The sequence below is a fragment of the Phyllobates terribilis genome, unplaced genomic scaffold (assembly GCF_046119375.1).
Source record: "Phyllobates terribilis strain yellow unplaced genomic scaffold, ASM4611937v1 Scaffold_5__5_contigs__length_657084704, whole genome shotgun sequence".
Classification (NCBI taxonomy): Eukaryota; Metazoa; Chordata; class Amphibia; order Anura; family Dendrobatidae; genus Phyllobates; species Phyllobates terribilis.
Window position 1 is genome coordinate 450,529,962 of NW_027362765.1, and position 15,754 is coordinate 450,545,715.

Sequence of the window (15,754 nt, forward strand, 5' to 3'; positions counted from 1 at the left end):
GCAAACTGTACTGCTGATTCCCAAGCACCGGTACATATCACACGGATGGCATCCATGTGTGGTACGTGTTTACACGGATCTATTGACTTGAATGGGTCCGTGTGATCTGTGCTGTCATTTGAATGGGTCTGCGTGTGTCAGTGTCTCCGGTACGTGTGGAAACTGTCACCAAATACCAGAGATACAGACGTGTGAAAGAGCCCTAAATCTGCAGTATTTTTGCATCAAAGTCAGTGCCACAGAGGAAATGATTCCTGTGGCTCATATTCAATTAAAAATAAATGACTTTAGGAGTTACTAACTTTTATTTATTCATATTTAAAGGGAAGCTAAAATCAGAAAACGATTAATGCTTAAATAGGGTTTTTTTGAATTACATGTATTTGTGAAACATTATTGGAATTTTATTTTAAAAAATAAATAAATAAAAAAATCAGTAATCTTGCAATTTTCACACCGGTTACTGGGATTTTTTTTTTTTTTTTTTATATTTTTGGACTTACATTATCTGTTCTTTCAGAAAGAGGCAGGATTACAATGACGGGTAACACCTGTATAGCACAAGGATCCACCAACAACAATAGGTGATGTCACAGCTCCCCTGCTCCTTTCACAGTGACCATTGCACACGCTCATTAGATGCTTGATTATAAAAAGATAGGGTCAGAGTCTGTTCATTGTGGCTAATGTACACTAATTTTCGGAAACAACGAGAAGAGTCTAAAAATAAAAACACAGTGGCCATTGTGCAAACTTTTTTTTTTAATACAGATAGTGATAGAATGGAAAATAAAATGTACATAAAAATTATAACAATAGGTCATTTTTTGATGATCATTGCCCCTTAAAAGCTGTCTTTAGTGCTGCTTGCTGTTTCAGTTGTGCCCCTTTTATTGTATCCACCACACTAACAGTGCCTAGAATGGTAAGCATACATATGGCCACTGCTGGAATTAAAGGGATCCCTGAAGTGGCAAGAAAGCTGCTTCTTCTGACACTGCTGTGGCCAATGGTCAGCACGTCCTGTCGAAATCAGACATTAATCCCACCTTTATGCTATACTTTGCAGATAGATACAGTTTGTGGGATAATCCCTTTAAAAAAAAAAAAAAAACGGAATTACCCTAAAAAGACATTCACCAAAAAGAAGGGAGCCTTGGGCAATGATGGTAACTATAAACATGACTAATGGTGTTTGAGGCGGTTGCAGCTATTGCAGTCATATTGCCTCATGCTAAGAGGTAAAACCCCTCCAAGATTAGGAGACAATAGACAGGGAAATCAGCAGTCACCTGTTACCGATCACACAGCACAAGAAGAGAAGTGTCCACAAAACAAAACTTTCTACTGAACTAGTAAACTTCCAGCACAGGGCGTGTGCCACAAACGTTTCGACTTTGTTACAGTCGTACGCCAACATTCTGTTTTATTTTTGCGTTTCATCACTTCTGTTATGGCTTTCAGAACCGTTCCAGATGGTCTTGTTTGCGTATGGAAGCGAATATTGCACAAAATCTGCTGCTCTTATTCAAGTTCATGTTTTTTTCTGAAACATACAAATAAAAAGGGGGAACCTCAAGGAAGCTAGTCCCAGTATGGAGGATGTGCACTTTCATCAGCTGCCATGAAGCGTAAAGGCAAAAAATATATATAAAAAAATAAAAATCACGTCATCAAATTCTGTCTCGAGAAAGTACACAAAGAGGGCTAATATTGACGACAAGTTGATCAGCGCTCGTTTATACGCCCCTTCACACATATCAATAAAAACCTATATGGGGAATTAATGAAAGTTAATATAATCATGTGGTCCCCATACAGTTTGCATACCTTTGCAAGCTCATTTTCCGTTTACATGGGGCTGCCAACAATGATGATTTATAAGCTTGCGTAGGAGATCCGGTCATCCAACGACCAAGGAGTTTGCTTAATCACTGCCTGATCTGTGACATGTTAACTCGGGCCAATGATCGGGAACCCGGTTTCTTATGAATGCTGTTTCAACTGATTAGCACCCCAAGTGAAAAAGCCACAAAGGGGGTGTTCTTCCAACTAACCAATTTCTAGTAAGTAACAAGCAGAAGTGATCCAAAAAGTGGCTTCTTTCTGATCCTAGGGGTCCTGCTGACGTGTAGACACAAACATCCTATTTAAAACCAAAAAAAATAAAAACGATACCTGAATATTCTTCTAGTCATGTAGAGCATTAAATCTTAAAGACAAAGGAATATTAATTTTGTGTAAACCTCAAGGATTTCTACATCTAAGAAAAAATGTTCATTTAGACTTATCCCATTATCTTGAATCACACCCATGATCTTATTATACTCCTGTGACCGTTCCAAACTATAAAAAACCTTCCGACAAAAAAATGTTCCATCTACCGGCCCTCCACAGATACGCTATTCAGACATGACAAGAAATTATATGAACAAATATCAACACCTGATAACCCTTAAATGTATTAGCAGAATGTTGTTTACAGTGAGAATTGTATTATTTTCGGTATCCAAGAAGTAATGTTTCTCCTTGCGGAGAGTGACATGTTAAGCATGTCAAGGTGAGGAGACTTAAGCCGCAATGCTTCTCTGGGAAATACACAAATTGTCTCTATTATTTTATCACACTAGTCACAATACGCGATGTTCAAGGTTTCCTTTTTGATCCCTCCCTGCGCAATATCCTCTGCACAGGTACAGAGCCTGCCTACAACCTCTTCTATACAATTACCAATCTATAGGTTCCTACAGTCCTTATGGCTTCTATAAATCATCTCACTAAATGCAGTAACCAACAGATCTGTCAAGATGGACGTCCCTAAATCATGTAAAAAAATAATAAAAAAAAATAGTAATATTTTTCAGTATATTGTTTCTTAGTAAAAAAAAAATAAAAAAAAGTATACTTTATAATCCCTTTAATATGACATGGTTTTAAATGGTGAATATCCACTTTACAATTTTGCCTCATTATAGAAAACTCTTTCAAAAAGTGTCTGCTGGGTCCTAATTCCAGTACATAGGAATCTTTCCCCGCAGCGGTCATGCCACGGTGACCAACACACGAATGTTTCATCCTATAGTTCATAGGAAGCCAGGAACTGACCTCTGGTCTACATAGAAGAGCAGGTCCTGGGCTGGTAATCAAACTGGAGCTAACAAGACCCAACCGGCCATCATTAATAGGGGAAAATGTATGGATGCAGCAAAGCAGAGCGAGAATTACACATGCAAAGAAAAAAAATGCTAGAATGATTTTCTGCAATTACTAATATAAAATTGAAAGTGATTGTGACAACTAATACAGTGACCACTATGGATCGAGAGTTGTCAACTGGCTTTGTCACACTCCAGAAGCAAATTATCCATCCATGCAGAGATATATCCTCCTCCGCTGATCGCTGGATGGACAGATTTCCCAGAGCTATAGTGGCGGTTATTGGATGACATCCATAAACAGCAAAAAAGGCATCCAAGTATGATATATACTGGGAGAAAGCTCTTGAAATAAGCCAAGAGCCGCTCATCCAGTGCGTGATCAAGCAGCCCCGGTGTGGAGTCTGCTGTGAATTGATCCCATGGTTGCAGAGCATCCTCAGTTGTTGGGCGTACACAGGCTGTCGGATAATCTTCTGTGTAAACACGAGCCGAGCAAAAAAAAAAAAAAAAAGAGAATAAGTAAATAAGCCCTAAGCAAAACCACAACAAGCCATCTCTATGCCACAATCTACGAACTAGCAGGATCAGGTTGCAGGTCTCACATTGGCCACATACAAAAAGCTACATACCAAGTCCACTTCTCCTATTGTGCAGATCACATCTCAAAATTAGGTTGTGCAAGGGGAAGGGAGGGCGCAATACCAATACGGCAAGAAAGTATTTCAGACAGGGAAAAGGTCAAGGCAACCTCTAAAGAGGACCATACACATTAGGCCAGGTCCATATTACCTTTGGGACACAATGTTTGTGGCTGCATGGAGACTTCCATCTGAAGCAACGGGCAAAACGTCTGTCGGAGATGTTCACCACAATGAGGTGGACAGAGTCACTTTGTGCTGTCTGGCCTGGGTTCCAATTTTTATAACTATATATAATATAAATATTGGACTCTGCCAGAACCGAGGGCAGACCGCACAAAGTGGTGAATATCTTCGACAGACGTTTTGCCCGTTGCTTCAGATGGAAGTCTCCATGCAGCCACAAACGTTGTGTCCCAAAGGTAATATGGACCTGGCCTAATGTGTATGGTCCGCTTTAGAGGTATAGGTATATTATATATATATATATATATATATATATATATATATATATATATATATATATATATATATATATATATATATATATATATATATATATATATATATATATATATATATATATATATATATATATATATAGTACCAACCCTCTGATTTCTGCAGGACTGTACAACTATCTAACGTGTATTGGGCACGTGACTCTCCCCACGATGGCAGACAACTAGGAAAATAAGAATCGGGCAGTTGGATTTCAGCGGACTAAGCCCTTTTTCCATAGAGAAGATAAGCTGCCACCACAGGGGTCTTGCAGCGACTTATGGACCCCTTTAGACAGATTGATCAGGGCCGTTAATGAACCACTGATAGGTTACATGCAAGCTGACCGGCAGGTGTTTACTGGCCTCTAGGCCGATAAAACATTCTGTGCACACCTAATTTTTTTTGGAAAGGGAGGGTGGGGAGTTTGGAGACCAGACTCCAGGCTTTTTCATACGTAGTCTTTTTGTTGAATCTTTTTTGTGTATTCACAAAAATGCACCTTGTCCTGAACACTACTAAATACTAATCAATCTGACTTATCAGTCCTTGCATGTGTATTCTGGTTGTTGGTGTGGAAACCCGTCATCTTGTAATGACGTCATAGGTTTTGCAATGTCACAAGGCATGGTGACAAAATCACACAGACATCCTTTTTGACACAGACATATTTTGCAAGGGCATCATATCCCGATCATGTAGAAAATCTAGCACCTCATTATTTTCTGCCCAGTGTTGTCCCTACAAATATTTGCAGATACCATGTACCACAATACTAGGCTATTGTCAGGGTGCTGCACCCATGTCCATTAAAACACCAGTTTGGCAGAACAGGCCCATATGTAAAACTTGTATTCAGACTGACCGCAAGCACAGCCCCCCAACCATGGCATATGTTTGTCTTCTCTCATCCTACCATATGTGCCTCCACAAAACTGTCTTTACTTTAAGCAAATGACCCCTTCTCCAAAGTTACAAAAGAAGGGCATCCATCAATGTCGCCTTATCTCCTCCCCCATGCCAATAAAATAAGGCTGACTGTTTACAATTCCATCATTCTTGGGTTTTGTCAGCCCCACACACAGATTTTCCTGCCTTTCCCACCACAGAGACCAATGTAATGAGAAACCACAGAGATTAGGAAAGCCTATTAATGCATGTGTTATCCAGAGACCTTGGAGAACCCTATAGATCCCTAGCTAATAAACTGGAGGTCAAAGGCCCCTTTCACACAAGTTTGTCTGTCTGCTTTCCAAGGTATGTAAAAAAAATACGTTTTCAGGACAGGCTTTTATAAACAAGTGATTTTAGTTTCTGTAGGCCAGGATAGCTCATCAATAGTAGACTGGTGGTAGCCCGCTGGTCTGTTGGTTGAAGGAGTTACAAGGCACTGTAAGTGGCAAAGCTTCATACATTATGTAGTGGTTATGAAGGGCTCTCTGACATGTATGCTATAGATGAATGGGAAACTCTGGCCCATGGGCCAAATCTGGCCCGCAGGGTGGTTTTACATGGCCCCCGACACCAGAACCACCACCCCTATGTGGGGCCCGTTACTCTGTATGGAGGACTGTGCGGGGCCCGTTACTCTGTATGGAGGACTATGTGGGACCATTATTCTGTATGGAGGACTATGCGGGGCCCGTTACTCTGTATGGAGGACTGTGCTGGGCCCATTACTCTGTATGGAGGACTATGTGGGGCCATTATTCTGTATGGAGGACTATGTGGGGCCCATTATACTGTATACTGGTGGCCCGCAACTTTGTCCAAGTTTTACATTTTGGCCCTCTGTGTGTTTGAGTTTGACATCCCTGATCTATAGAGATAAATGTACGATTACTGAGGGTCTCAAGGCAGAGATCCCTGCTGAGGGTCCCCCAGATCCCTGCTGTGGGCAACCAGCATGTGTGACTGTAGATCCATTCACAGTCAATGAGACTGATGGTAAAGGCGCTGGGCTACACAAATATAGCTCCTCTGTAGCCTATATTTAGCTCACAGAGGATTGTCTAGATAAAAAGGATTCAAGCCAGCAAATGTTCTAACAGCCAAAAATGCAGGAGTCCGGGTAATGCCTCCATAATATGTTATAAATGCAGACAGGAGCCCACAAGGTCACTCTCACATACAGATGTGCAGAGGGTGTCTAGAAAATGTAAGGGTGATTTTTTTTTTTAAAGGTTGAATAGAGTTATGTGCATACGACCAGGGCTGTGGAGTCAGTGCCCATTTTGGTGGAGTAGGAGTTGGTATAAAATGGACCGACTCAGACTCCTAAAATACATAATAAATTGGGTACAGTAGTTCAATGCAGTTTGTGGGAATATTTTTATATAAGAATTTGGGAAAGTTATGAAATGTCCTATAAATGTCTGTCCTATCCCTGATTTAAGGGTCTAGACTTTCAGCTGAGAAAAATGTATCCTACCGTAAATTTATCACTTAAAGAAGTTGTCCGGTACTTTTTTTTAACTTGTGCAATGTATTCAGCATGTGGGCATAAGTATATTTGTAAATACCTTCTGTTGCTGATAATGCCTGTGAGTGGCGCTATCCTTGGCCACTCACAGGCATCACATCAAGTGAAGTGTGACTCAGTGCTGGGGTCCTCGTGGTGGCTGATGGGTTGTGGGTGGGGTTACCCCGCGCATCACACCCAGCATCCACCGTGCGCTTTCCCAATGAATGGGGAGAGGCAGAGCGTGCAGTGGATGCCGGGTGTGACGCGCGGGGTAACCCCAACCACAGCCTGGCATCCATCTAGAACCAGGAAGATCGTGACCCCCGGCTGCAGCCTGGACTTGTCGTGACATCAGCGCCGGCTGCAGCCAAGGGTCACGTGATGCCTGTGAGCGGCCAGCGATAGCGCCCCTCACAGGCATTATCTGCAACACAAGGTATTTACAGAGATACTTATGCCCACATGCTGAATATATTGGGCAACTTAAAAAAAAGTACCGGACAGCCCCTTTAAACATGAGCCATGTATGAGGGTGTCCGAGCCATGGAGTTGGAGTCAGTGTCATGGAAATTGAGGAGTCGGAGTCAAAGGTTTGGCTTACCGACTCCACAGCCCTGGACTCCCTCATACATGGCTCATGTTTAGGTGATAGATTTACTGCAGCACAGATTAATCTCAGCTAAAAGTCTAGACCCTTAGATCAGGAATAGGACAGACATTTATAGGACATTTCATAACTTTCCTAAATTCTTATGAAAAAAATATTCCCCACAAAAAGCACTGAACTACTGTACCCAATTTATTATATATTTTAGGAGTTAGAGTCGGTCCATTTTATACCGGCTCTACTAAAATGGACACCAACTCCACAGCCCTGCATACGACGTCTGTCAGACATGTGTAGCCGCCTCGATTTTGAAGCAGTCGACACTTCAGGAAAAGGCCAGACTTTTTCATTATATATGTAATAAAAAACACGCTAACGTTTTCCTGACATGTCTGATGCTTCAAAAATGATATGGCTCCCTGCATCTGAAAGACATGTGCACATATCCTAAGAAAGGAACCCCAACAACCCTCTAATTCTAAGACGTTCCGATTATTGCTATAAAAATGCCGGCAAATACCCAAACGAGTGATTGGTGATTTGATTTTTTAGCAGCCATAAAAAAAAATAAATAAATAAATAATCATAAATTGGCAGCGCAGCACATCACAGTGTGCAAACATGAGATGTGCTGCAGATAACATGCACTGTAAGTCTATGTTCACAAGTTGCATTTTTGCTGCGTTTTTCCCCGCAGGCAAAACCTGCACTCTCGGGAGGAAAGAAGCTGCTTACAAAAAGCAGGCTTTGCTGCGGTTTTTATCATCTCTTGTGCATGTGCTGATAAAGTTTAGTGCCCGCAAAAAAAAGATGATACAGCTTCGTTAGGTTTTTGCACCAGAACCTGACACCTGCGTTTTTTGCTGCGTTTTTGCACTTACTCATTGCGTTCGATGGGTTAAAAAATGCTGCAAAAACACAGCAGTTTTTCAAATCAGTCAGGAAAAAAAAAAAATGTGTGTGCATGAGATTTCTGAAATCTCAGACTTTGCTGGTACTGTAAAACGCAGTTTAAAGTTTGCATAAAAAAAAAAAAAAAAAAAAAAAGCAGCAAAAACGCAACGTGTGAACATAACCCAATCCTTCTGTCCCCATCTAGGCTATGTGCCCACGATGCAGAATTGCTCAGGATTTTTTTCCTGAGCGTTTCTGCATCTCCCTGGCAGAAAAAACGCATGCGGATTGTACATGCGTTTTTCCTGCCAGGGACAAGCGGATGTGAAGCGTTCTTCACATGCATTTCCGCATGCGGGTTGTCAAGTGCATGTCAACTTGGTCACACTATATAAATGCATGGATTTATATAGTGTGACCGTAAAAGAATGGTAAAAAATAAAAAAATAAATATATACTTACCTTCTGATGGCCCCCGCAGTCTTGCTTCACTCCATCCTGGCTTGCGGGCAGCTCGCGGTACACTGAAGGACCTGCAGACGTCAGCATCGCGTGACCAGTCACATGACTATGATGTCAGCGCAGGTCCTTCAGTCCACCGCGATCTGCCGGCAAGTGAAGACAAGGAGACCGCGGGCCATCAGAAGGTAAATATATTTATTTTTTATTTTATTCTTATTTTTACAGGTTCTATGGTACCCGGGTCCGGAGGAGAGTCTCCTATCCACCAGACCCGGGTACCATCCGCACACTGAAACGCTTCGATTTCGCATGTACAGATGTAGTGATGCGGATTCCATGCGTTCCAATGCAAGTCAATGGCGGCGAAAACGCAGCGCTTCCGCAAAATAATTGGTAGTGCTGCGTTTTTTTCCACAATGATAATCCGCAGCGGAAATTTCCGCAGAATGTGCACAGCACATGCGGATTATCATTGGGGAACATGGCAGACCTTCTACCAAGCGTTTTTTAAGTGTTTCTGCAGCGTTTTTACCACTGCGGAAAAGTTTAAAAAACGCATCGTGGGCACACAGCCTAAGTGTTCATTCTATCTCCATCATTATTCATTGGCATGTGCAAACAGGAGGGTAAACCAGCACTGAACTGGAGTGTACTGGATCAGCGTTCGTTACGCTCATGAAACTGGCCAGAGTAAATATGGCCTAATGCTACCAGACAGGTCTGGCCTCATTGGCCACAGAAATCACAATTTAGTCCAGATTTTCATAGGATTTTCCCAGCAGAAAACACTTCACCTTTAGTACGGAAAAAGGAATCTGACAGATTTGGGCAGGAAATATATAGTATACTTATTGTATGTATAAAATTTCATCATAGTATGTCACCCACCTCAGACCAAATAATAAAGGATGATCACCATAACATAACATATATGGAAGGGGGAGAGCAAAACTCAAAAAATTGGCGATCCATCACAAATGAATGTAAGAAATATAAATTTTATTGAGCATAACAATTGGGGTTAATAAACATATACAAAGTCACACTATGGACAAAAATGGTGCGCACAGAAGAGGCAGAAATATTATACAACTATGATTAGCACAATATATTTGGTAATCAAATTATCAAAAATTCATAGTAAAAAACGGTATTACTAACATGTGCATATTGACCTGCATGTTGACCTGCACCCTGATGCTAAAAGTATCATATTGCAGTATTTGGTAGAAGAGTAATAATTATAATATATTCCACATTGCAAAAGTTTGCCCGTGGGCAGGTGAATATCATCAAACACAGTAGGAATTACCTCAGAGTAGACTGCCACGTGCGCACCAACCCTAACGCGTGTTTCGGCGACCAGCCTTTGTCAAGGGGTATATAGAAAGTGACGAGTGCACCTTTAGTACGGAGTCAGATGGCCATATAAATTGGACAGAGATCATATCGCAACGCTCGGACTGGAAGGCGGCTCTCCTGTACCGAGCGTGACAGCGGCATAGAAATATATGAAGCTATAGTACTCGGGAGGGGAGAGCTGCTGGCCAGTCCGAGCATTGAGATTGAATCTCAGTCTGATTTATACGGCCGTCTGATTGTGCCCTTACATTGATTAATGTTAAATCAATGAAGTCTACTGTCAGGCCCCCCACCGAGGCAAGTCCAGACCAGTTTGTACAGTGTTGCTCCAGCATGTAACCCAAATTTATATGGGTAAAGGGGAACACAAACTCTATATTATGTTTGTTTTTTTAACTCACATTTAGGGTATAGCCACAAGTGGCGAATATGCTGTGGATTTTCCATCAATATTTGCTGAATATATGAGAGATGTCAATTTACAATGCAGATTTTATCACTTGCAATGAATGAAAGTGATAATATCCCTTGTAGGGTGCGTGGGTGAAATCAGCAGCAAATCAACCCCAACATTCACGACAAAATTCAGCATTATTACATTAAAATGCAATGGATCAACAGCAGAAAATTTGTACCCTGTGAAATAAACCTGATGAAGGTACAGTATGGGCTGACAGCCCCGTATAACGCCCCGCAGTACTGCCGTGGGTAAGAGACCTTAGCCCGCTTTCCCAAGCCCATAATATTGGTACTTTTTCGTAACCTTAATACGGCAATGGGACTTTAAAGAAATATGCACAACTGGAAGAGACAACCGATCAGCCATTTGTTCAACCTCACAAAACTATAGGGCCGAATTTTCTGCTGATGTATGGGATTGATTTACGTCCCAAAGTTTATAGCTGCCCAGGTGTATGCAAGTCACACGTCATCCCCGTCACATTGGGCTTCAACCATCATTTACAAAATGTCTGCAGACATCTCTGTAAAACAAACAGTGGCCCAAAGCATTATTATAATCAAACAAGTGGTATCACTGAGTGCCAGGACTGGCTGACGCAAGATACTGGCACTGGTCAGCGCTCAGGATGTGACCTCCACATATTATTTTATTCAAAGTCATTGAAGTATCAAGTATCATATTAATAGTCTGTAAGAAAGAAAGCAAAAGTGCAAGAACACAACAAATGGAAGGGAATTTCCATTTCTATCTCAGGCTCTGTTCACATTTCCAGTTGCACATTCCATTTATAGAAACAGATACACAAAATTCATAAAATGGATCTATTGCATAACCGATGCAAACAGAAGAAGACGAGCCAAAGTGATTATTATGGGGTCCATATGGCTTCTCTTTGGTGTTAGTTTTTAAAACAGATAATACACCAAGGTGTGAACAGCCCTAAAGGTATGAAAAATAGGGTAAATACACCCAATATAAAGGATGCACTAAAAAGTGACTATTAATTCTCGCTAAAAAGTGGTCTATACTTAAAATTACTATAGTGGACCTGTATTGTTCCAATATATAAGAGGCTTTCCTAATGTTAGAACACCTCTCCAATCAGCTACAGATACTCAACATTTTTGGAGATGCATATGTTTTCCTACCTAGATCATGGCTGCAGCCTATGCATCTATGTATTGCTTTATGATTATATCCGTTTCATTTTCATTCTTACAGGTACCACTTACGATGCTAAAACACACACACACACATACATACATATATATATATATAGCCCCCCCCCCCCAACCAGTTTCTCCTATACAGGCTTCCTCAGGAGTTTAGTGCTATACGTATATGTATGTACCTGTAAGATAGAAAATTAAACATCTACACATATGCGCTACATAGATTCGTGGGCAGCAGCCAATCTAGGGGAATACATCCATAGGAAAAAATTCCACCGCGCTTTACAGACATCATGGTCACTGTCCCCATTGGGGCTCACAATCTAAATTCCCTATCAGTAGGCCTTTGGAGTGATGCACTCAAAGGGACACTGGCAAAGACTTGGCTTTCTCCATAAAGCCAGATTGACATATCCGTGTGTCGCATTCTTGGGTACAAACCATGATGCATAGACCGCCCGCGGGTCTCCTGACTCAAATTTGATATATGCCTATGGGTCTAGTAAATTCGGGTCAGGGAACCAGTGACCAGTCTGTGAATCACAGATTTTGACACATGGATGTTTGAATGGAAAGTAAGACACAAGTCGCATTTGTGAAGAACGCTAAATGCATCTGCAATATTGCAGCACAATGCATCTGAATGGGGTCACAATGTGAGAAGCAAATGACAAAAAACCCAAATGGTTCCAAGTGTAGTGAACGCTATTCCCCGAGAGTCACACTGCAGCCCCATTCATTTGTGATTTGTCAGGAGTATTCGGGGATCCCAAGCAGAGCGATCTACTTGGCGGTCAAAGTCGCCGTATTCTGGGATCCCAAGCAGAGCGATCTACTTGGCGGTCAAAGTCGCCGTATTCTGGGATCCCAAGCAGAGAAATCTACTTGGCGGTCAAAGTTGCCGTATTCTGGGATCCCAAGCAGAGCGATCTACTTGGCGCTCAAAGTCACCGTATTCTGGGATCCCAAGCAGAGAAATCTACTTGGCGCTCAAAGTTGCCGTGTTCTGGGATCCCAAGCAGAGCGATCTACTTGGCGGTCAAACTCGCCGTATTCTGGGATCCCAAGCAGAGCGATCTACTTGGCGGTCAAACTCGCCGTTTAGCCCCAACCTAACTAATAGATTTTAATGAAGAAAGAAGCACACGACCAACCTGCTATTGCCGGCTTCTGCACCAGCGGCATTTTTCCCTGTAATCACAGACCCCCTGTTCTCCAGATAGGTGAGGGGATCCAGAGATTACATCCATACTTGTCAGATATTAATGATGAATAGTTGGAATACCTCTCAAGGGGTTATCTGGGACTATCTTTTTTTTTTACTTGGGTCCCAAGAACTAATAGGCAGGCAGTTGCTAACTACCTGCCTGCCTCTTATCCCTGGCGCCTATCTCTGCTGGCATAGAGCAGTCACAGACCGCTCTTGTCTGCGATTCAGCGGCTTCTCTTCCGCTCTGTTGGCGAGACGTGACTACTAACATCATGATGATTGACAGCCGGCTCCCCGCTGCTTAACTGCGGGAAGCCGGCTGTCAATCAGCATAACATCTGCAGTCACGTGCTATGTACAGAGCAGCGCGGAAGAAGTAGAACTGCTCTGTTGACGTGGAGCAGCTGAGTGGCCGGCAAGAGCGGTCAATATCCACTCTGTGCGGGCGCCGGGTAGAACAGGCTGGTAGTTAGCAACTATCTGCCTGTTTTGTTTGTTTTTTTACTATGGGCCCAAAACCTTAGCCCTGGATACACCCTATAAAGCGGTATTTACATAAAACTGACAAATCCCTTGAAGAGCCTGTATAAAAACAAAGCCAGTGTTATTGGTGCCACCTGTGCGGCGATATCATCTGTACCTACATCCCAATAGCACTGGGTGGCTGCACTTAGATACGGGCTGATGACGGATCATGCAGCTTAATATCATATCATAACCACTATTTATTACAATGATGACACGATAAGCACTTTCTACCTATTGTGCCCCCCCCCCCCCCAGCTTGCGAGCAGGACCCTCACTCCTCCTGTAACTGTTGCACTATTTGTTACTTTGTATTATCTGTAATTGTGAAGCGCTGTGGACTATGTTGGAGCTATATAAGATTATTGTCTGCTGTACTGCAATGTAGATGACCACACAACACATGACAGAATCACCATGACAGACATCATACTAGTGGCGGCTATAAAGCAAGATACTTGCAGGTGAGCGACAGCTGCGGGGATCAAATATCAGAGTTTCAGAATAACAATGAAGCAAAGACGCTCCCCAATAGGGATCAAGCCAATGGCACAAGCATGCAATGTGATTGCATTTAATGGGGTGCAACTTGGACGTGTACTGCAATCACTGAGCCGGGTGACGGGTGTGAAGAGCGTCCCTGGCACTGACATGTTGGAAGTTGCATGATGTACAGCATTGCATTATGTGGCTGATAACATGCAACAAATGCCTGTCCCCCCCAGCCTGGGAGCAGAGTGACATGTTTGCCTGTTCCCCTTCCCAGGACTCCCAGCTCTGTGCAGAGGAATGTGATTTTGCAGCACTTACCTGGGGCTCCATACTGCCAGACGTGCTGCTGGGGACAGCCTGAGACAGCAGGAGAGCCATCTTTACGTCCTGATCCCTTTCTTGTCCCTGGCTCCAGTCCTTCCTGTGTGAGTGCTGCAACACAACAGCCAAACAACCCCTGCAACAGCAGCAGCGCAGCCCAGCGAGGCCACCTAACTTGGACCTGCACTAAGCCAGGCAGCCTAGCTCCGCCCACCTGCCCTGATCTCAGACGCTGATTGGCTAAAGGCGGGGGATGCATTTTAAAGCTAACAAAGAGAGCAACGCTGATTGGCTAATACCGGCATAGGAAGTTACAAGCGATTGGTTGAGTTACTGTCAGGGTTCTAGCGCCATGTTGGAGGTGGCATGAGAGCTAGATGTGTTTTTTCATATAATAGCTTTTTTTTTCTTTTTTTTCTCAGACTCATTTTAACGCGTGTGTACTTCTGTGTGAGATCACACGGAAAATATATCACCTCAGCATCAGTGTGAGTGTGAAATATCACTCCAGGGTTTTTAGTAAAGCATTTGATTCACACTAAGCGTTTTTTGGTTTCAGTTTTTCTGTAAATGGACACTCAAGTATGACTATAATATTATCAAAAAGAAAAAAAAAGTTGATAAATGCTGCCTCATACATATGTTAGGGTCATTTTCAAGAAACGTGCTTGCCATGCGCAGTTGGGTGTGAGCAGGGCACACGGGCAGAGCTATCAGGATAGATGCAGTAATACATCTTGCCGCTATATTTGAGGCGCACCAGGACGATAGCTCATTCAGGCTCTGTGCACACTGTGAGTTTTTGACGCTGCGTATTTTCGCTGCTTTACAAACGCAGCGTCTTCCAGTTCCAGTAAAATGGACGGGATTTATAGACATCTTATATAGAATTTTTTACACAGGCTGTCCCCCCCAGCCTGGGAGCAGAGTGACATGTTTGCCTGTTCCCCTTCCCAGGACTCCCAGCTCTGTGCAGAGGAATGTGATTTTGCAGCACTTACCTGGGGCTCCATACTGCCAGACGTGCTGCTGGGGACAGCCTGAGACAGCAGGAGAGCCATCTTCACGTCCTGATCCCGGACCTGCGGTGCGGGTTTACAGTGTGCAGCATGCCAATCTCTCCTGCCAGTACGCCGAGCTTTCTGTGCAGATTTTCCCCATAGACTCGCATTAGATGCGGAAAATCTGCAGGTAAAAATGCATGTAATCCGCACATCACTGTATCAACAAGGTTTTGTCAAAGCCGAATACCAAGAAGTGTCAAAAACAAAGCAGCTTTATTTAAAACATGACATAACAAAAGACAAAAACGCAATAAAAATATGTGCAAAACGCAAAGAAAAATACAAGTAACCTATTTTACTTAATGGGTGCAGAAAATCTGCAGCATCAAAAACTGATTGTAGGATTATTTTTTTCTGATGGCCTTCGACATGATCTCAAGCCATGGCAACTTGATGGATGAAGATCGATCTTCTGTAAGCC

At 42.7% G+C, this 15,754-nt stretch overlaps 1 protein-coding gene across 2 annotated transcripts in view; it reads right to left on the reverse strand.

Moving 5' to 3' along the window:
- Window positions 1–15,341, reverse strand: part of WBP1L (WW domain binding protein 1 like) — a 59,966-nt gene extending 44,625 nt beyond the window's left edge. The window contains exon 1 of one of the 2 annotated variants that reach the window (XM_073685320.1): window positions 15,271–15,341. In XM_073685320.1, the coding sequence (XP_073541421.1) occupies window positions 15,271–15,330 (60 nt within the window). In that variant the 5' untranslated portion in view covers window positions 15,331–15,341. Of the gene's footprint in view, window positions 1–14,266; window positions 14,498–15,270 lie in introns of those variants that run through there. The other variant, XM_073685319.1, reaches the window with a different exon arrangement.
- Window positions 15,342–15,754: the final 413 nt, after the last annotated feature.